This window comes from Xenopus laevis, chromosome 2L (assembly GCF_017654675.1).
Source record: "Xenopus laevis strain J_2021 chromosome 2L, Xenopus_laevis_v10.1, whole genome shotgun sequence".
In the NCBI taxonomy this organism is placed as follows: Eukaryota; Metazoa; Chordata; class Amphibia; order Anura; family Pipidae; genus Xenopus; species Xenopus laevis.
Genome location: NC_054373.1, coordinates 190,662,449 through 190,686,368, shown reverse-complemented (window position 1 = coordinate 190,686,368; position 23,920 = coordinate 190,662,449). Strand labels below are relative to the sequence as shown.

At 43.0% G+C, this 23,920-nt stretch overlaps 1 protein-coding gene across 3 annotated transcripts in view; it reads left to right on the top strand.

The window, feature by feature from the left end:
• LOC108708786 (arfaptin-2) overlaps positions 1 to 21,482 on the top strand; it is a 24,095-nt gene extending 2,613 nt beyond the window's left edge. Inside the window, exons 1-9 of one of the 3 annotated variants that reach the window (XM_018247820.2) lie at positions 2,932 to 3,106; positions 4,138 to 4,237; positions 7,360 to 7,468; positions 10,077 to 10,139; positions 12,413 to 12,528; positions 12,696 to 12,917; positions 13,326 to 13,483; positions 19,551 to 19,725; positions 20,098 to 21,482. In XM_018247820.2, the coding sequence (XP_018103309.1) occupies positions 3,105 to 3,106; positions 4,138 to 4,237; positions 7,360 to 7,468; positions 10,077 to 10,139; positions 12,413 to 12,528; positions 12,696 to 12,917; positions 13,326 to 13,483; positions 19,551 to 19,725; positions 20,098 to 20,253 (1,101 nt within the window). In that variant the 5' untranslated portion in view covers positions 2,932 to 3,104 and the 3' untranslated portion in view covers positions 20,254 to 21,482. Of the gene's footprint in view, positions 1 to 2,931; positions 3,107 to 4,137; positions 4,238 to 7,359; positions 7,469 to 10,076; positions 10,140 to 12,412; positions 12,529 to 12,695; positions 12,918 to 13,325; positions 13,484 to 19,550; positions 19,726 to 20,097 lie in introns of those variants that run through there. The other 2 variants (XM_018247821.2, XM_018247822.2) reach the window with 2 other exon arrangements.
• Positions 21,483 to 23,920: the final 2,438 nt, after the last annotated feature.

The following is a 23,920-nucleotide window of genomic DNA, read 5'->3' as shown; positions in this document are numbered from 1 at the left end:
TCCTTCCCTCTATACGGAAACTCTTTTCTCTCCCCAATATACCGCGACTCTTTTCTCTCCCCAATATACCGAACTCTTTTCTCTCCCAATTATACCGCGAACCTTGCTCTCCCCAATATACCGGAAACTCTTTTCTCTCCCCAATTACCGAACTCTTTCTCTCCCCAAGACACGGGACTCTTTTCTCTCCCAATATATCCGACTCTTTTCTCTCCTCCCCATATACGACACTGGACTCTTTCTCTCCCCCATATACAGACACTGGGACCTCTTTCTCTCCCCAATACCGGAATCTTTCTTCCCAAATACCGGAACTCTTTTCTCTCCCCAATATACCGGGACTCTTTCTTCCTCCCCTCGGACCTTTCCTTTTCTTTTTTTTTTTCTTTCCCCCATAACCGACTCTTTTCTCTCCCCAATAACCGGAACTCTTTTCTCTCCCAAATATACCGGAAACTCTTTCTTCCCCAAGTATACCGGAACTCTTTTCTTCCCCAATACCGGACTCTTTTCTCCCCCAATATACCGGAACTCTTTTCTCTCCCCAATATACCGGGACTCTTTTCTCTCCCCAATATACCGGGACTCTTTTCTCTCCCCCATATACAGACACTGGGACTCTTTTCTCTCCCCCATATACAGACACTGGGACTCTTTTCTCTCCCCCATATACCGGAACTCTTTTCTCTCCCCAATATACCGGAACTCTTTTCTCTCCCCAATATACCGGGACTCTTTTCTCTCCTCAATATACCGGAACTCTTTTCTCTCCCCAATATACCGGGACTCTTTTCTCTCCCCAATATACCGGAACTCTTTTCTCTCCCCAATATACCGGAACTCTTTTCTCTCCCCAATATACCGGAACTCTTTTCTCTCCCCAATATACCGGAACTCTTTTCTCTCCCCAATATACCGGGACTCTTTTCTCTCCCCAATATACCGGGACTCTTTTCTCTCCCCCATATACAGACACTGGGACTCTTTTCTCTCCCCCATATACAGACACTGGGACTCTTTTCTCTCCCCCATATACCGGAACTCTTTTCTCTCCCCAATATACCGGAACTCTTTTCTCTTTCTCTCCCCCCATATAACCGGGACTCTTTCTCTCTCCTCTCTCCCAATATACCGACTCTTTTCTCTCCCAATTATACCGGACTCTTTTCTCTCCCAATATACCGAACTCTTTTCTCTCCCCAAATACCGGATCTTTTCTCTCCCCATATACGAAATCTTTTCTCTCCCCAAATAATATACCGAATTTTTTCTCTCCCCAATATACCGGGACTCTTTTCTCTCCCCAAATACCGGACTCTTTTCTCTCCCCATATACAGAACTGGGACTCTTTTCTCTCCCCCATATACAGGGACACTGGGACTCTTTTCTCTCCCCCAATATACCGGAACTTCTTTTTCTCCCCAAATATACCAAACTTTTCTCTCCCCAATATACCGGGACTCTTCTCTCCTCAATATACCGGACTCTTTTCTCTCCCCAACTATACCGGGACTCTTTCTCTCCCAAATACCCGGAACTGTTCTCTCCCCAATATACGGAAACTCTTTCCTCTCCCCATAACCGTTTCTCTCCAACTATTAACCGGAACTCTTTCTCCCAATTATACTTTTCCTCCCAATATACCGGGACTCTTTCTCTCCCCCATATACAGACACTGGGACTCTTTTCTCTCCCCATATACAGACACTGGGACTCTTTTCTCTCCCCATATCAGACACTGGACCTTTCTCTCCCCCAGTTTACGTAACTCTTTTCTCCCCAATACGAACTTCTTTTTTCTCCCCAATATACCGGACTCTTTCTCTCTCAACAACCGGGAACTCTTTGCTCTCCAATACCGGGACCTTTTCTCTCCTATAATATACCGAACTTTTCTTCCCCAATATAACCGAACTCTTTTCTCTCCCCAATATACCGAACTCTTTTCTCTCCCAATATACCGGGACTCTTTCTCCCCAAATTATACCGGGACTCTTTTCTTCTCCCCATATACAGACACTGGACTCTTCTCTTCCCCAACCAAACACTGGACTCTTTTCCTCTCCCCCTATACCGAACTCTTTTCCTCCCAATATACCGGAACTCTTTTCTCTCCCCAATATACCGGGACTCTTTTCTCTCCTCAATATACCGGAACTCTTTTCTCTCCCCAATATACCGGGACTCTTTTCTCTCCCCAATATACACACACTGGGACTCTTTTCTCTCCCCCATATACAGACACTGGGACTCTTTTCTCTCCCCCATATACAGACACTGGGACTCTTTTCTCTCCCCCATATACCGGAACTCTTTTCTCTCCCCCCATATACACACACTGGGGGTCTGTCACTAATATAAAGGCCCCTGTGGAGGAGACACAGCCAGTAGTGAGTCTGTATGTTGGACAGTAACGGTATGAGCGGGATTTAAAAAAAATACTGACAGCAGAAATTAAACCTTGTTTACATCTATCATAATATTGTCTTTGCATGCTATTTATAATTTTGCCATAAAACGTATTTACAGATGCTTTTATATGACTCATCTGATCCCCCAAGTTGGTGTATGAGGGGGCGGCCATATTTGAGCTTCAGCAGTCTGTAGCATTAGAAACTAACTGACAGCTTGAGAAGTGACAGTCAGCTTGGCACAACAGTCAGGTTTAGGAACTTCAAGTAACAATTATTTACAATAGCAGAACTATCAGTGAAAAACGATCAACATGACCTATAGGGAACTTTTGATGTACATTAATATTTTAAATAATAATTGTTTAGCGTCAGTGTCCCTTTAAGCTGTAACCAGTGTCAGACACGTGACTGGGCGGACGAGTAAAGCGGAAGTGTAACGGCTCTGAGGGAGAAAGACATTCACCTCACAGATGCCTCAGGGAAAAGCCGCTTACTCTGCGGGTCACGTGGTGGGCACCAGGGTAACTGAGCTCGCGCGAGAGTCACGTGAGTGTCACAACGCTGTCATGTGACCCTTTGGTTTCACGTGACCGGGGCAGCGAGTGAGGGGACGGGAAGAGCCGAGGTATTGGGCAGCGCTGGGGGAGGAGGAACCGGAGGGCTCAACGCACCGGAAATCCCGGGTGACTATGTAAGGACTAGAGTCATACAGCTGCTGTTATTGTACTGTCCTCCCTCTCATTTGTACCCTCAGTAATAATAATAATAATCACTGCTCGTCCCTCTGTAATAAGAACAGTCCCGAGTTCCCTCCCCCCGTGACACACGAGTCCCCTCCCCCCTCACTAACTGCCCTTTATCCCTCTGACCAATCACACGCGCCCCTCATTAGTTCTACTGACACTGACCGGACTCGCTGCTTTATTTTAACTTTATGTCCAGTTTATACAAGTGATTCAGTCACAATTCATTTGATATCTTGTGTTTCCCTCTTTCTGCCCACCAACATTTCTTATTTATACTCCACTCCACATGTCTTTGTACCAACTGCCAGTTTAGCCCAACATTCACCTGTGTCATCAGTATCATTGGTACCTGTATTAATACCAGTATCATCAGACATCAGTACCTGTATCATCAGTATCATTAGTACCTGTATTAATACCAGTATCATCAGACATCAGTACCTGTATCATCAGTATCATTAGTACCTGTATTAATACCAGTATCATCAGACATCAGTACCTGTATCAGTATCATTAGTACCTGTATTAATACCAGTATCATCAGACATCAGTACTGTTCATCAGATCATTAGTACCTGTATTAATACCAGTATCATCAGACATCAGTACCTGTATCAGTATCATTAGTACCTGTATTAATACCAGTATCATCAGACATCAGTACCTGTATCATCAGTATCATTAGTACCTGTATTAATACCAGTATCATCAGACATCAGTACCTGTATCAGTATCATTAGTACCTGTATTAATACCAGTATCATCAGACATCAGTACCTGTATCATCAGTATCATTAGTACCTGTATTAATACCAGTATCATCAGACATCAGTACCTGTATCAGTATCATTAGTACCTGTATTAATACCAGTATCATCAGACATCAGTACCTGTATCAGTATCATTAGTACCTGTATTAATACCAGTATCATCAGTAACTGGGTGTAACTGTCTTTATTCTCCCCCATTCCCGCAGGATAACAATGTCTGATGGAATGATGAGCAAAGCTGCCACTATGGAAATTGCCATCAGCAGGAATGGGGTGTCTGGGGCCCTGGACGAGAGTCTGGAGCAGGTGGGTCGCTGGCTATACACTGTATGGGGGTCTTTCTCTGTATGTGGATTTCATTGGGGTATAAATGTGTCACTACTGAATGGTCCATTTGCCAGAAATTTAAAACTTTACCCTCAAAATGAGTACTGGCATATTAACTAATCTTACCAAACTGGTATATATATTTAAGTAAATATTGTCCTTTTACATCTCTTGCCTTGAACCACAATTTTGTGATGGTCTGTGTGTTGCCTCAGAGATCAGCTGACCAGAAATACTGCAGCTCTAACTGTAGCAGGAAGAGATCACCTGACCAGAAATACTACAGCTCTAACTGTAACAGAAAGAGATCAGCTGACCAGAAATACTGCAGCTCTAACTGTAGCAGGAAGAGATCACCTGACCAGAAATACTACAGCTCTAACTGTAACAGAAAGAGATCAGCTGACCAGAAATACTGAAGCTCTAACTGTAACAGGAAGAGATCACTTGAGCAGAAAATTTTTTAAACTTTGCAGCTCTAACTGTAACAGGAAGAGATCACCTGACCAGAAATACTGCAGCTCTAACTGTAACAGGAAGAGATCACCTGAGCAGAAATACTGCAGCTCTAACTGTAACAGGAAGAGATCAAAGCTGACCAGAAATACTGCAGCTCTAACTGTAACAGGAAAGAGATCACCCTGAGCAGAAATTACTGCAGCTCTAACTGTAACAGGAAGAGATCAGCTGACCAGAAATACTGCAGCTCTAACTGTAACAGGAAGAGATCACCTGAGCAGAAATACTGCAGCTCTAACTGTAACAGGAAGAGATCACCTGACCAGAAATACTGCAGCTCTTACTGTAACAGGAAGAGATCACCTGACCAGAAATACTGCAGCTCTAACTGTAACAGGAAGAGATCACCTGACCAGAAATACTGCAGCTCTAACTGTAACAGGAAGAGATCACCTGACCAGAAATACTGCAGCTCTAACTGTAACAGGAAGAGATCACCTGACCAGAAATACTGCAGCTCTTACTGTAACAGGAAGAGATCACCTGACCAGAAATACTGCAGCTCTAACTGTAACAGGAAGAGATCACCTGAGCAGAAATACTGCAGCTCTAACTGTAATAGGAAGAGATCACCTGACCAGAAATACTGCAGCTCTTACTGTAACAGGAAGAGATCACCTGACCAGAAATACTGCAGCTCTAACTGTAACAGGAAGAGATCACCTGAGCAGAAATACTGCAGCTCTAACTGTAATAGGAAGAGATCACCTGACCAGAAATACTGCAGCTCTAACTGTAACAGGAAGAGATCACCTGACCAGAAATACTGCAGCTCTTACTGTAACAGGAAGAGATCACCTGACCAGAAATACTGCAGCTCTAACTGTAACAGGAAGAGATCACCTGAGCAGAAATACTGCAGCTCTAACTGTAATAGGAAGAGATCACCTGACCAGAAATACTGCAGCTCTAACTGTAACAGGAAGAAGTGTGGAAGCAAAAGACACAACTCTGTCTGTTAATTGGCTCATGTGACCTTAAATGTATGGTTTGTTTGTGTGCAGCGTGAATCCAACGATTCCAGGGGACGGCCTTTATTTATTTAAAATGGCAATATTCTATTTATGATTACCCAATGGCACATACTACTTAAAGAGTATTTTAAAATGAAAATTGTTTATTTACATGAAGCAGGGTTTTACATGTGAGCTGTTTATGCAATAACTTTTTATAGAGACCTACATTGTTTGGGGGGTATAGTTTTCCTTTAACCAATTGGGGAGTGATTGTACCCCTGTAATGTGAAAATTGGGCCACCAGGAGGCAGTAAGAGTTTGGTGCATAAGGTACAAAAGTGTCAGTCAGATGATAAAAACTGGAAGGGAGTGGCAGGTTCAGCATCTTCTTGCAGGAGGTGAGTGAGTCTCGTTCCCAACAAAAGGGCAGTTAGGAGAAGTGCAGGTTAATTGAATAGCATTCCTCACGTACATGAGATGGACAGGTCAGCCTGAATGAGCACATGTGGCCCCAGGAGGGAGAGGCAGTGGTTTCCCGGCAGTCATCTTGTCCCTTAGGGTTGGGTTAAATACTAAATGGCAAGTTTTGATTTCAGATCATTCAACAACCTTCTAGGAAGGACATTGGACCTTGTAATAACTAACAATACTGAACTCATCTCTAACATTTGTGTGGGTGAGGGGCATTTAGGGAATAGTGATCATAACATGGTCTCCTTTGAGATTCTGTTGCAGAAGCAATTCTATAAGGGACCAACTAAAACACTACATTTCAGACGTACAAACTGTGACAGTATAAGGGCATCTCTGCAACATATTAAGTGGGAAATGCTTTTCACAGGGTTAAACACAGAACAAAAATGGGAAGTCTTAATAATAAATCTACACAGCGGTATATTCCCATTGTAAGCACTGAACAGCAGTATCACAAAGCAATGCCTTTTTGGTTCAATAGAAGCGTTGGTGTTGAGCTGGGTAAGAAAAGACCTGCTTTTATGGCTTTCAAGTTAGCTGGTACAGCCGAAACATTTAACAGGTATAAGGAGGCCAATAAAAAAAAAAAAAGCTATAAGACAAGCTACAATTGAGATGGAAAAAGGAATTGTAGCGAGGAGTAAAAATTATCCAAAATTATTTTATAAATATGTAAATAGTAAAAAAAATGACACAGGAAGGGGTGGGGCCCTTAACATCAGAGGGGCGGGCGGTTAGCTGCTGTATAAGAACAGAGAAAAAGCAGAGATTCTGAACTCATATTTTTCGTCTGTCAAATGAGGAACCAGTTATTGAAGGTTTCCTTCTTAATAGTCCCAATTCTAGTAATACAACTAATGATGCATGGTTCACACACATGAGGAAATCCAAAAGAGACTAGAACATGTTAAGATAAACAAAGGTCGGGGCCAGATGGTATTCATCCCAGGGTAACATACCAGCCAAAGCTCTTTATTTAATATTTCATATTCCTTGAGGTCTGACATAGTGCAGAGAGACTGGCCAATTGCTAATGCGGTGCCTCTATTCAATAAAGGGATCCCGTTGTGAGACTGAACTCTGTAACAAGAAAGTGTGGGGTGTAAGAAAGCAGCAGGGTTAAATAACCATTTAATTCCTCTTCCCTGGCAGGATCTGCAGCAGGTTATGGTTTCTGGTCCCAATCTCAATGAGACGAGTATCGTATCGGGGGGTTATGGTGGCACAACAGAGGGGATCATTCCCACGGGTGCAATGAAAGGTAACTATATCATTAAAGTAGGGTGGCACGTGAAATGTAAGTACATACCTGCCATAGACAATCATAGGCCCATTCCCAAGAGGCCATGGTAACATAACAGTGTCGGTGGCTAATAGAATTATAGTATAACTGACAGATAAAAAGCACACTCACACTTGGGGGTAGAAATATAGACCTGCCCACACTCGACAACTGGGGGTAGCCACTAAAGGTACCCCAACATAGAGACAAACACACTTTTCAATTTGCTAAATGAATGTGCCTTGATAAAGCTTTGCAAGACAAAGGGCATTGCCACCGTGGCACTTTCAGCAGCACCGACACCCTGGCACTTGCAGAAGAGTGGACCCAGCATGTCCTGTGATAGCAGTCACATGCACGAGACCACGGCCGAGTCTAAGGGACACGTGAAGCCACTAACAGGCTATGGCTCTATAATCCTCCCTCAACTGGGCACAATATAATATTCAGCTCTGACTGTGTTACATGATAATGCCCACACCAGAATATCACAGGACTCCACACTCTATTAGGCCCACTGTGGATATGATCACTATATATAAATATATAAGGGGATATGATCACTATATATAAATATATAAGGGGATATGATCACTATATATAAATATATAGGGGATTATGGATTTCCCCCACTATATATAAATATATAAGGGGATATGATCCACTATATATAAATATAATAAGGGGATATGATCACTATATATAAATATATAAGGGGATATGATCACTATAATATAATATATAAGGGGATATGATCACTATATATAAATATATAAGGGGGGATATGATCCACCATAATAAGGGTTGACACTAATATAAATATATGAGATATGATCACTATATATAATATATAAGGGATATGATCACTATATATATATTAATAAGAGATATGATGACAGATATAATATATAAGGGGTATGATACTATATATAAATATATAGGGAGTATGATCCTATATATAAATATATAGGGTATGATACTATTATATATAAATAACAAGGGATATATCCACTATATATATGTAATATATATGAGTATATATATTATGTATGTTATATATATATGTAGTGTATATATATGTATATATTAAAATATAAATATATATATATATATATATATATATAATATATATTGGTGATCACTTATATAAATATATATGGGGTGTATCACTATATCTAAATATTATAAGGGATATATCATAATATAATAATGAGAATATGATCATATATATAAAATATAAGGATATGATCACTATATATAAATATATGAGAATACACTGGAATGATCACTATATATAAGGGATATACACATATAAAAATATATAAGGGTATGATCACTATATATAAATAATATTGAGAGATTATGATCACTATATATTAAATATATAGGATTGATCACTAATATAAATATATAGGGATATGATCACTATATATAAATATACGGGATTATGATCACTATATATAAAATATAAAGATATATCACTATATATAAATATATAAGGATATGATCACTATATATAAAATATATGAGAGGATTTATCACTATATATAAGGGATATTGATCACATATATAGAATATATAAGAATATCACTATATAAAATATATAAGGGGATATATCACTATATAAAATATATAAGGGGATATGATCACTATATTATAAATATATAAGGCGGGATATGATCACTATTATATAAATATATAGGAATATGATGACTATATATAAATAATATAAAGGGGTATGATGACTATATATAAATATATAGGGATTATGATCACTATATTATAAATATATAGGGTATTGATCACTACTATATATAATATACAAGCGGAATATCACTATAATATTATATATGTATTTATAATATATGTATGTATTATATGTATATATGTATGTATAATATTAATTATATTATATATATATTATATGGTATCACATATATAAATATATATGGACCTTGATCACTATATATAAATATATAAGGGATGCGATCACTTATATATAAATATATAAGATTTGATCCTATATATATAAGGATATGATCACTATATCTAAATAATAAGAATTATGATCACTATATATAAATACATAAGGATGTTGATCACAATATAAATAGATAAGAGTTATATATCACTATATATAAATAATAAGAGGATTTTATCCACTATATATAAAATATATAAAGAGGATATGATCACTATATATAAAATATATAAGGGATTGCATCACTAGTAATATAAATATATTAAGGGGGATATGATCACTGTATATAAATATATAAGGGGGATATGAATCACTATATATAAATATATAAGGGGATGTGATCACTATATATAAATATATAAGGGGATATGATCACTATATATAAATATATAAGGGGGATATGATCACTATATATAAATATATAAGGGGAGACAGTAATGAAATAGAGAAAGTACAGAGAAGAGCAACTAAGCTGATAAAGGGAATGGAAGGGATCAGTTATGGGGATATATGTAATGTAGTGTTAGTGCATCACTTGCTATTGTATGTGAATAGGCCCCTCGTTCATATTTGGAACTCACAGGCTGGTTATCTGGTTTTGTTTAGGACCGGCGGTGCAGTTTAACCCCAACTACATTGGAGTGCGGCCCCCACATGCACAGACACAAGGTTTCCATTCTTTGTTTTCTCTGTTCTGTACAAAACATGGCTTGTGGCCTGTGGGATCTGCACCAATCACATTTTCTTCTCTGTGGTGTTCCCTAATATGATGGCCTCCTCCTTAAATTCACCGGCCTCTTGATTTCCTGGTCTTTAAATGCACTAGCTTTGATTCCTATCTGCAGCCAATGGGATGCATTTTCTGGTGGGATCTTTTCTCTGATTGGTTGTGCATGTTGGGCTCTCACACTGTATATTTGTGGCTTGCTGGTTCATCGATTCAGAGGAATTCTGTGCATGAGGTCACACGTAGAGGCTTGTGTTAATACAGTATGTATATTGCACTGCCAAAAGTATGGGGACCCCTGCCCCCCAAGCTCTCTTAACCAGCCCCAGGGTATTAATGTGCAGTTGCCCCTCCCTTTGTTGCTATAACTGCCCCTACTCTTCTGCAAATGGGCCCACTAGATGATGGAACGTTGTTGCTGGGAGTTGTTGCTGGGAGTTGCATCCTTTCAGCCCCAAGGTTGTGCACTGATGTTGGGGATCAAGTTCACAGTCGGGGTTCAGTTGGGTTGTGGGTTGTGTTCATGGGACATTATTGTGTGTGATTGTCCTTACTCTGTATCACCCAGTACTCCTCATGTTTCCTCATATTATTCATGATGTCATACTGTTCATGATGTCATTCATTTCTTGTTTCATATACAGTCCATTCTAATATATCTTTTGTTTTCCTATAATCCCCACTCTCTTTATGTGTTTCCCAAATTGCTGGTGGCCCCTCTTCCAATGGCTCCCATTGTGCTCCTTTCCCCCGCCTCTATATTTCCCACCTCTTCTCCCCTCTCCTAACTGCCCCTCTTCTATCCCCCCTGTTGCCCCTGTAATATCTTCCTTGATTCCCATTTCTCCTGCTTCACCTGTCCTCACCCTGTCTGTCATGTCTTCTATTTATGCCCATCAAATGCCCATCCATTCCTCTCCCTCATTGCTCCCTGTTGTGTTGCCTTTGTTCTCTGCCTTGTTACGACCCATTTCCCTGGGCAATTCCTTTACATGAGAAGCACATGCTAACCTGTATCCTAGCGCTCCAATCATATCTCCCTCCCCATCCGCTGCATTCAGGATAGCCAATCAGGAGACGGTCTCAGGTAGGGCTTTTCTCTTACGTGGGACCAGGTAACTAATGGCCGCACAGAGAAGCCCCAGGATCCAGTTTGCGCCTCCTTTAGGCCCATGCAGCATAAAGAAGATTGGGAATTACACTTAGAATCCTATTCATGGCCAAACAACTCCCCAGTCTGTTGGAACCAACAGGATTTCATATGACGACGGCTCATGAGGCCACATATTTACAACATGAACCTGTCTGGGAGATAAAGAGTTGCCCGGCCCTCTTGCCTTTCTTTGCCATCATTTGCCCCAACTGGGCTTCATGTGGGAACCTGGATGTGCCTCTTCCAGTGTTTCCCAGACTCCTTCACTTACTCCCATAAGGACACCTTGCTTTTACTTTTACTCATGGGATTTACTCTTGAACTATGAGTTTCCCAGCTGTTCATTCCCACACAATCCCTGGCCGTTTCATTCCCACTCAATCCCCGTCCCTTTCATTCCCACTCAATCCCCATCCCGTTCATTCCCACGCAGTCCCCGTCCCGTTCATTCCCACGCAGTCCCCGTCCCGTTCATTGCCACTGAATCCCCTGCCCTTTCATTCCCACTAAATCCACGGGCCGTTCATTCCCGCTTAATCCCTGTCTCGTTCATTTCCACTCAATCGCCGTCCCGTTCATTCCCACGCAGTCCCTAGCCTGTTCATTCCCACTCAATCCCCGGCCCGTTCATTTCCACTCCATCCCCAGCCTTTCTTTCCCACGCAGTTTCTGGCTTGTTCATTCCGACACAATCCCTGGCCTGTTCATTCCCACTCAATCCCCGTCCCGTTCGTTTGCACGCAGTCCCCGGCCCGTTTATTCCCCCTCAATCCCCGGCCCGTTAATTCTCACTGAGTCCCGGTCCCATTCATTCCCACTCAATCCCCGTCCCGTTCATTCCCATGCAGTCCCTGGCCCGTTCATTCTCCCTCAATCCCCGGCCCGTTCATTCTCCCTCAATCCCTGTTCATTCCCACACAATACTTGGCCTCTTTGTGACGGGTCAGTTCTGGGACCTCTAGTGGCAGGACAGGGCACTGCAGTTTGCGAATATAAATACTAAACGAGGTCTGTGAGTGGATGAGCTGTGTAGTTCAGCAATGTGATGTGTTCTGTTCCCAGGGGCCATGTCTCAGCAGTGCTCCTCACACTCGGCTCTCACCGCCGAGGAACTCAACAGAGGTTTAGCTGTGGAGAAGTTTGATCTTGTGAAGAAGTGGGGAATAAACACTTATAAAGTAAGAGTCTGTTCTATACTGTCACTAGCAAATCCTGCTCCTGAGCCACCGTACATTGACCTGTATATCCCTTTCCTATTATCCATTAACCCTGCGTGTATGTGTTTAACCCTCTGACTCCTGTGCTCTCTGCTGGACCCTCTCTTTATCATCTCCCCCTGTCTCAGTGCACCAAGCAGATGATCTCTGAGCGCTTTGGCCGGGGCACTCGCACTGTCGACCTGGAGCTGGAAACTCAGATAGAGCTTCTGAGGGACACCAAGCGCAAGTACGAGGGGGTCCTACACCTGGCCCGGGCCCTCACTGCTCACTTCTACAGCCTGGTGCAGACTCAGAGGGCCCTCGGTGATGCCTTCTCTGACTTGAGCCAGAAGTCCCCTGAACTGCAGGTGAGTCAGCCCTTGAGTGTGAGGATTCACTCACTGAGACCTGCCCTATAAATATATACATGTACCCTCCCCTGTCATTTCCCCTTTAATATCACACAGACACAGTATTGGGGTTTCTATCAGTGTGAGGAATCAGCTGTGTGTGTAACAATAATACATGGATATTTATATCTGGCAGGTCTTTTCCCTTATATGAGACTTCACTCTGCCCATCTCAGCAGTCTGTCTCTCTATATGCGACTTTGTGTTGGAGTCAGTTCCTGACCCTAATATAAGGTGTAAGCTCAATCCAACTCCTGCACGTACAGAGACCTACACTGAGGTGAAGGGGGGAGCGTAAGTTGACTAGTTTATATATGGCTCCTCCGTTTGATGTTTTTTTTCTATTTTTAACCCTTGGAATGACAGGAGGAGTTTGGGTACAACGCAGAGACCCAGAAACTGCTGTGTAAGAACGGGGAGACGCTCCTCGGGGCGGTCAATTTCTTTGTGTCCAGTATCAACACTCTCGTTAATAAAACCATGGAGGACACGTTGATGACTGTCAAACTGTATGAGACTGCAAGGTTCGTAGCACTGTCACGTGATCATGATGGTGTCTCTACATGAGACTCCCCTGTATGTGTAACACACTGTTGTACATGAGACTCTCCTGTATGTGTAACACACTGTTGTACATGAGACTCTCCTGTATGTGTAACACACTGTTGTACATGAGAGTCCCCTGTATGTGTAACACACTGTTGTACATGAGACTCCCCTGTATGTGTAACCCACACTCCCTGTTGTGTACATGGAGGACTCCCCTGTATGTGTAACACACTGTTGTACATGAGACTCTCCTGTATGTGTAACACTGTTGTACATGAGACTCCCCTGTATGTGTAACACACTGTTGTACATGAGACTCCCCTGTATGTGTAACACACTGTTGTACATGAGACTCTTCTGTATGTGTAACACTGTTGTACATGAGACTCCCCTGTATGTGTAACACACTGTTGTACATGAGACTCTCCTGTATGTGTAACACACTGTTGTACATGAGACTCTCCTGTATGTGTAACACTGTTGTACATGAGACTCTCCTGTATGTGTAACACACTGTTGTACATGAGACTCTCCTGTATGTGTAACACACTGTTGTACATGAGACTCTCCTGTATGTGTAACACACTGTTGTACATGAGACTCCCCTGTATGTGTAACACACTGTTGTACATGAGACTCCTGTATGTGTAACACACTGTTGTACATGAGACTCTCCTGTATGTGTAACACTGTTGTACATGAGACTCTCCTGTATGTGTAACACTGTTGTACATGAGACTCTCCTGTATGTGTAACACACTGTTGTACATGAGACTCTCCTGTATGTGTAACACACTGTTGTACATGAGACTCTCCTGTATGTGTAACACACTGTTGTACATGAGACTCTCCTGTATGTGTAACACACTGTTGTACATGAGACTCTCCTGTATGTGTAACACTGTTGTACATGAGACTCTCCTGTATGTGTAACACTGTTGTACATGAGACTCTCCTGTATGTGTAACACACTGTTGTACATGAGACTCTCCTGTATGTGTAACACACTGTTGTACATGAGACTCTCCTGTATGTGTAACACACTGTTGTACATGAGACTCTCCTGTATGTGTAACACACTGTTGTACATGAGACTCTCCTGTATGTGTAACACACTGTTGTACATGAGACTCCCCTGTATGTGTAACACACTGTTGTACATGAGACTCTCCTGTATGTGTAACACTGTTGTACATGAGACTCCCCTGTATGTGTAACACACTGTTGTACATGAGACTCCCCTGTATGTGTAACACACTGTTGTACATGAGACTCCCCTGTATGTGTAACACACTGTTGTACATGAGACTCTCCTGTATGTGTAACACTGTTGTACATGAGACTCCCCTGTATGTGTAACACACTGTTGTACATGAGACTCCCCTGTATGTGTAACACTGTTGTACATGAGAGTCCCCTGTATGTGTAACACACTGTTGTACATGAGACTCCCCTGTATGTGTAACACTGTTTACATGTCCCTGTATGTGTAACATGTTGTACATGAGACTTCCTGTGTGTAAACACTGTTGTACATGAGACTCCCCTGTATGTGTAAACACACTGTTGTACATGAGACTCCCTGTATGGTAACACTGTTGTACATGAGACTCCTCCCTGCATGTGTAACACTGTTGTACATAGACTCCCTGTATGTGTAACACTGTTGACATGAGACTCCCCTGTATGTTAACACACTGTGTACATGAACTCTGTATGTGTAACACTGTTGAAATGAGACTCTCCTGTATGTGTAACACACTGTTGTACATGAGACTCCCCTGTATGTATGTGTACACACACTGTTACATGAGACTCCCTGTATGTGTAACAACTGTTGTACATGAGACTCCCTGTATGTGTAACACACTGTTGTACATGGGACTCCCTGTATTAACACACTGGGTACATGAGCTCCCTGTATGTGTAACACTGTTGAACATGAGACTCTCCTGTATGTGTAACACACTGTTGTACATTGAGACTCCCCTGTATGTGTAACACACTGTTGCTACATGAGACTCCCCTGTATGTGTTAACACACTGTTGACATGAACTCCCCTGTATGTGTCACCACACTGACATGAGACTCCCCTGTATGTGTCACACACTGTTGTACATGAGACTCCCGTATGTGTCACACACTGTTGTACATGAGACTCTCCTGTATGTGTAACACTGTTGTACATGAGTTGCATGACATGGACTCTCCCGTATGTGTAACACACTGTTGTACATGAGACTCCCCTGTATGTGTAACACACTGTTGTACATAGACTCCCTGCTCATGAGACTCTCCTGTATGGTAACACACTGTTGTACATGAGACTCCCCTGTATGTGTAACACACTTTGTACATGAGACTCTCCTGATGTGTAACACACTGTTGTACATGAGACTCCCCTGTATGTGTAACACACTGTTGTACATGAGACTCTCCGTATGTGTAACACACTGTTTGTACATGGACTCCCCGTATGGATAACACACTTTGTACATGAGACTCCTCCTGTATGTGTAACACACTGTTGTACATGAGACTCTCCTGTATGTGTACACACTGTTACATGGACTCTCTGTAGAGTAACACACTTTGTACATGAGACTCCCCTGTAGTGTAACACCTGTTGTACATGAGACTCCCCTGTATGTGTAACACACTGTTGTACAGAGACTCCCTGTATGTGTAACCAAACTGTTGTACATGAGACTCCCCTATGTGTAAACACCATGAGACTCGTATGTGTAACACTGTTGTACATGAGACTCCCCTGTATGTGTAACACACTGTTGTACATGAGACTCCCCTGTATGTGTAACACACTGTTTACTGTTGTACATGAGACTCCCCTGTATGTGTCACACACTTGTACATGAGGACCCCTGTATGTGTAACAACTGTTGTACATGAGACTCCCCTGTATGTGTAACACACTGTTGTACATGAACTCTCCTGTATGTGTAACACTGTTGTACATGAGACTCCCCTGTATGTGAACACACTGTTGTACATGAGACTCTCCTGTATGTGTAACACACTGTTGTACATGAGACTCTCCTGTGTGTAACACACTGTTGTACATGAGGACTCCCCTGTATGTGTACCTCCCGTATGTGTAACACTGTTGTACAGAGACTCTCCTGTATGTGTAACACACTGTTGTACATGAGACTCCCCTGTATGTGAAACACACTGTTGTACATGAGACTCCCCTGTATGTGTAACACACTGTTGTACATGAGACTCCCCTGTATGTGTAACACTGTGTACATGAGACTCTCCTTATGTGTAACACACTGTTGTACATGAGACTCCCCTGTATGTGTAACACACTGTTGTACATGACCAGACTCCCCTTATGTAAACACACTGTTTACATGTATGTGTAACACTGTGTACATGAGACTCCTGTATGTGTTAACACACTGTTAAATGAGACTTCCCCTGTATGTGTACACACACTCCCTGTATGTGTCACACACTGAGACTTGTATGTTCACACACTGAGAGACGTAGTGAACACGTTGTACATGAGACTCCCCTGTATGGTAACACACTGTTGTACATTGAGACTCTCCTGTATGTGTAAACCACTGTTGTACATGAGACTCCCCATGTATGTGTAACACACTGTTGTACATGAGACTCCCTGTATGGTAACACACTGTTGTACATGAGACTCTCCTGTATGTGTAAACACACTGTGTACATGAGACTCCCCTGTATGTGTAACACACTGTTGTACATGAGACTCCCTGTATGTGTAACACCACTGTTTAATGAGATTCCTGTACACACTGTGCTCTCCTGTATGTAACACCACTGTGTACATGGACTCCCCTGTATGTGTAACACACTGTTGTACATGAGACTCTCCTGTATGTGTAACACACTGTTGTACACAGACTCTCCTGTATGTGTAAACACACTGTTGTACATGAGACTCTCCTGTATGTGTAACACACTTGTTGTACATAGACTCCCCTGTATGTGTAACACACTTTGTGTACATGCAGAGACTCCCCCTGTATGTGTAAACACACTGTTGTACATGAACTCCCCTGTATGTGTAACACAACTGTTGTACATGAGACTCCCCTGTTGTGTAACACACGTTGTACATAGACTCTCCTATGTGGGACTGTATGTGTAACACTGTTGTACATGAACTCCCCTGTATGTGTAACACACTGTTGTACATGAGGACTCCCTGTAGTGTAACACACTGTTGTACATGAGACTCTCCTGTATGTGTAACACACTGTGTACATGAGACTTCTCCTGTATGTGTAACACACTGCTTGTACATGAGACTCCCCCTGTATGTGTAAACACACTGTTGTACATGAGACTCTCCTGTATGTGTAAACACTGTTGTACATGAGACTCTCCTGTATGTGTACACACTGTTGTACATGAGACCTCCTGTATGTGTAACACACTGTTGTACATGAGACTCCCCTGTATGTGTAACACACTGTTGTACATGAACTCCCTGTACACACTGTACATGAGACTCCCCTGTATGTGTAACACAACTGTTGTTACATGAGACTCCCCTGTATGTGTAAACACACTGTTGTACAGAGACTCTCCGTATGTGTAACACTGTTGTACATGACTCCTCCTGTATGTGTAACACACTGTGGTACATGAGACTCTCCTGTATGTGTAACACACTGTTTTACATGAGGACTCCCCTGTATGTGTAACACACTGTGTACATTGGACTCTCCTGTATGTGTAACACACTGTTGTACATGAGACTCTCCTTGTATGTGTAACACACTGTTGTACAGAGACTCTCCTGTATGTGTAACACACTGTTGTACATGAGACTCTCCTGTATGTGTAACACACTGTTGTACATGAGACTCCCCTGTATGTGTAACACACTGTTGTACATGAGACTCTCCTGTATGTGTAACACACTGTTGTACATGAGACTCTCCTGTATGTGTAACACACTGTTGTACATGAGACTCCCCTGTATGTGTAACACACCTGTTGGTTAACATGAGACTCCCCTGTATGTGTAACACACTGTTGTACATGAGACTCCCCTGTATGTGTAACACACTGTTGTACATGAGACTCCCCTGTATGTGTAACACACTGTTGTACATGAGACTCCCCTGTATGTGTAACACACTGTGTACATGCAGACTCCCCTGGATGTGTAACACACTGTTTGTACATGAGACTCCCCTGTATGTGTAACACACTGTTGTACATGAGACTCTCCTGTATGTGTAACACTGTTGTACATGAGATCCCTGTATGTGTAACACACTGTTTACATGAGATCCCCTGTATGTGTAACACTGTTGTACATGAGACTCCCCTGTATGTGTAACACACTGTTGTACATGAGACTCTCCTGTATGTGTAACACACTGTTGTACATGAGACTCTCCTGTATGTGTAACACTGTTGTACATGAGACTCCCCTGTATGTGTAACACACTGTTGTACATGAGACTCTCCTGTATGTGTAACACACTGTTGTACATGAGACTCTCCTGTATGTGTAACACTGTTGTACATGAGACTCCCCTGTATGTGTAACACACTGTTGTACATGAGACTCTCCTGTATGTGTAACACACTGTTGTACATGAGACTCTCCTGTATGTGTAACACTGTTGTACATGAGACTCCCCTGTATGTGTAACACACTGTTGTACATGAGACTCCCCTGTATGTGTAACACTGTTGTACATGAGACTCCCCTCTATGTGTAACACACTGTTGTACATGAGACTCCCCTGTATGTGTAACACTGTTGTACATGAGACTCCCCTGTATGTGTAACACACTGTTGTACATGAGACTCTCCTGTATGTGTAACACACTGTTGTACATGAGACTCCCCTCTATGTGTAACACTGTTGTACATGAGACTCCCCTGTATGTGTCACACACTGTTGTACATGAGACTCTCCTGTATGTGTAACACACTGTTGTACATGAGACTCCCCTGTATGTGTAACACAACTGTTGTACATGAGACTTATGTGTAACACAACTGTATGTTTCAGACTGGAGTTTGATGCTTATCGGGCCGACCTGGAGGAGCTGAGTTTGGGGCCGCGGGATTCAGCCACATTGTGTCGTATGGAGGTCGCACAACAGAACTTCCAGTCGCACCGCGTGAAATACGAGAAGCTGAGGGGGGACGTCACTATCAAACTGCGCTTCCTGCAGGAGAACAAGGTCAGTCTCCCCCAAACAGTCAGTTCCTCATGGCAAGTGCTGACCCCAAAACCTGGAGGAACAGGAGAGAATGCAGTTTGTCTATCCTTTGCCCCCCATCTCCCAGCCATGCAGAGATCTCTAACCCCCATGAACACTGGATCCCTGTTTCTGATCTTGCCTGAACCCCGTCTCTAATTGGGCCCAGGGCTGGACTCTTTTGCTTTATGGCACCCAGTCATGGGGGACTAGTGAGTAGACATGGACTAGTGAGTGGGACTAGCGAGTGGGAATAGTGAGTGGAACTAGCTAGTGACCCCAGTTGATTAGGTACCTACCTGCAGCCAGATTGTGTGACACGATTGTGACCCGCTGCTGTTTGTCCCCCCGCAGGTGAAAGTGATGCGCAAGCAGCTCCTGCTCTTCCATAATGCCATCTCCTCGTACTTCGCTGGCAATCAGCAGCAACTGGAGGCCTCCCTGCAGCACTTCAACATCAAGCTCAGCAGTCTGGCCACTGACAAGCCCTCCTGGCTGGAGGAACAGTGACCGGGACAGCAGGAGGGGCGCTTATTTATACAGCTGTGTGTGTCTGTACATGTGTGTGTGTGTGTGTGACACTCCCTATATATGTCTGGCCATGTCTGTGACACACATCTGCACCTGAGTGTGAGTGCATGTATCTGGGGTACACTCAATGATTTCTTAGTCTCTGTACATATGCCTGGGCATGTGAGTGGGACCAAGTGAGTGTGTCTGTGTGTTTTCAGTATGTGAGTGACACTCCATCTGATTGTGAGTATGACTGTGTGTGTGAATAAGACTTAATGCTTGTCTCTGAGCATGTGAGTGACACTCTGTATGTGTGTGTGTGTGTTATGTGTGAGACTACAACACTCCATATGTCTCCATAGTTTATCTGTGTGAGTGACACTTGGTATGTTAGTCTGGCTGTGTGTGTGACATTCAGTATGTAAGTGTGGGTGTGTGAGTGACACTCAGTATGTAAGTGTGGGTGTGTGAGTGAGACTCGGTATGTAAGTGTGGGTGTGTGAGTGAGACTCAGTATGTAAGTGTGGGTGTGTGAGTGAGACTCAGTATGTAAGTGTGGGTGTGTGAGTGAGACTCAGTATGTAAGTGTGGGTGTGTGAGTGGGACTCAGTATGTAAGTGTGGGTGTGTGAGTGAGACTCAGTATGTAAGTGTGGGTGTGTGAGTGGGACTCAGTATGTAAGTGTGGGTGTGTGAGTGAGACTCAGTATGTAAGTGTGGGTGTGTGAGTGACACTCAGTATGTAAGTGTGGGTGTGTGAGTGAGACTCAGTATGTAAGTGTGGGTGTGTGAGTGAGACTCAGTATGTAAGTGTGGGTGTGTGAGTGGGACTCAGTATGTAAGTGTGGGTGTGTGAGTGGGACTCAGTATGTAAGTGTGGGTGTGTGAGTGACACTCAGTATGTAAGTGTGGGTGTGTGAGTGAGACTCAGTATGTAAGTGTGGGTGTGTGAGTGGGACTCAGTATGTAAGTATGGGTGTGTGAGTGAGACTCAGTACATTGGGTAGGGGTGTCAGGCTAATTACTGGGGGTGTAAGGATGAATACACACACACATTACTACACTACTAGTGAGAATTGGCTCTACTAAGACACTACATCCCTTATGTAATAAAAGGCACTACATTTATGCAGGTGCTGTAGCCCATAGCAACCAATAGTGTGTGTTTTTAAGCAGGTGACCTGTAAATGCTGCCTGCTGATTGGTTGCTATGGGTGACTACTCCAGGGCAAATGTAGTGCCTTTTATTACATAACCCTAGTGTGTGTGTGAGAGTGTATGTATGTATATATGTATGTGTATATATGTATGTGTATATATATATATATATATATATATACACACTCAGTATTGTCTATGGCGGGGCTATTTTTTTTGACATTTTGTAGCTGAAAGAAGTAGCTGCTACTAGTAGCTCTGCTCACAAGCCAATAACACAGGACACTTTGCTTCAGTCCACTTCTAATTGGCCAGCTTATGTCAACATAAAGGGACTATGCTCAGTGTGCAGCTGTCCTATGGGAAATCCTCATTCAACTTTCCTACTTACTCTTCTATATATATATATTTGCTTTCTGCCCTAAAGCTCCTCCTGTTCCATAGCTCTACTTGCTCTCTGCCCCGCCCACTACTCTAAAGCTCCTCCTGTTCCATATCTATACTTGTTCTCTGCCCCGCCCCCTACCCTAAAGTTCCTCCCATTTCATATCTATACTTGTTCTCTGCCCCGCCCCCTACCCTAAAGCTCCTCCTGTTCCATATCTCTACTTGTTCTCTGCCCCGCCCCCTACCCTAAAGCTCCTCCTGTTCCATAGCTCTACTTGCTCTCTGCCGCGCCCATTACTCTAAAGCTTCTCATTGTTTATGTCCCACTCACTGACATAACATTGTATTGTCAGGGCCAGTGAGTATTATCTTACTGGTAAATCCATCTCCCGGGTCCTTACTGTAAGTGCAGATACCTGGACTTGAACCTGGAAACCTGTGCAGGGAGGACAATAGAATAGAACTGTGTAGCTCCTCCTACTTGCCAAGCTCTGACTTCCCCTCCATTAATACTGAGGACATTTGGAATCACTGCTGGGCCATTGACACCAGGACCGGTTACAGCCAATGGAATGTCACATAAGGGTCTGGGGTCAGCCATGACTGGACGTTGCCTGTTTTGAAGGGAAAGAAGTGATTGGAGGAATTACGGCCAATTAGATGCTTGCGATAAAACTTAATATTAAAGGAGCAGTAACACAAAAAAATGAATGTATTTGCCCTGATGTACTATTCTGCCCTGTGCAACTACACGACTTCTCCTTTAAGTAGCACTATTATTTATTATTATTATTAGTAACATGTAAAGTATATAAAGTGCCAACTTATCCTGCAGAGCTGCACAATAAATCAGTATATACATCGGAGATACAGATTTACGTATAAAACAACCAATAACCCATACCTCCCCCCCCCAAAAGAGGAAAAGAGTTTGCTAAACTAAGCCCCTCCCAGTCTGTTCCTATGTATTATCTGACCCAAGAACCCCACCAGAAAACCACAGGCATTTTCAAATAAAAAATGGTGTTACTGGCCCTTTAAGAACAAACAGCAGGCTCTCTGTGTACATAACGGATGGTGGCAGGGAGTTGTAGAGGATTCCGCAGCTTAGTCTAACTTGCCCTTTAACTGCCCCCACACAGGGTAAGTAAATAAACACTAATTGTATTTGGGCCCGTGACAAACACTAACACTGTGTGTGCTCCCACTCCATGGGCAGGCGTGTGTGTGTGTGTGTGTGTGTGTGTATGTGTGCGTGTTCATGACCCGAGGGAGTGTGTGTTTACATGTATGTGTCACATCCTGAGGAAGTGTGTGCGTGTTCATGGCACAGAGAGTGTGTGCACACGTGTGAGAGGTGAGTGATACTCTGCGTGTCTGTCCCATAGGGGTAACAGGATTAAGTACATGTAATGAAGTGAGGAGCAGGTGTAAAGTAGTTGATGATTAGGGATGGTCAGTAATTAGTGGGCCTGCTGCTGACACTCTAATCCCTTTCCCACCTGCTCATCTGAAGCTTCTCCTCCTGTGGCAGTCGCTCCCTACTCCTCTCCTTGTAGTTGTTGTATAGAGAGCAGTGCAGAGCTTTGGGGCGTTGATGGGATTAGGGGTAACAGAGTTAGGGATGTGGGGACAGTGACCCCCCCCCAGGCCATTGCTTATTTATCAGCCCTCTTGTTCATTATTACACACAAAGGAGGCTTTCTGTGCATTGCAACATACACAACCATCCTGATTGGAGGCTTAATAGGGTGTGGCTGAATGTTCTGGAAAATCCTGTTCTTTAATTATTCACTAATTGATGGAATAACATTGTGTGTATTGCCAAGTGCAGCACTCTGTGTGTATGTGTGTCATGTCCTGTGTGTGTGACCGACACTCCGTGTGTATGTGTGTGTAATGCTTTGTGCTACAGGTGTGTGTATCATGTCCTGTGTGTGTGACCGACACTCCGAGTGTGTACTTAGCACTGTGGGAATGTACTTGATGCTTATACACACCATGTCTGTGCATTTGTGTGTCTAATTTGTGTGTAACACTCCACTGAGCACAGGTGCATGGGAGTGTGTAACCCTGGGGTTGTGTACAGTACAGGGAGTACCTGCTGCGCGAGTGCATAT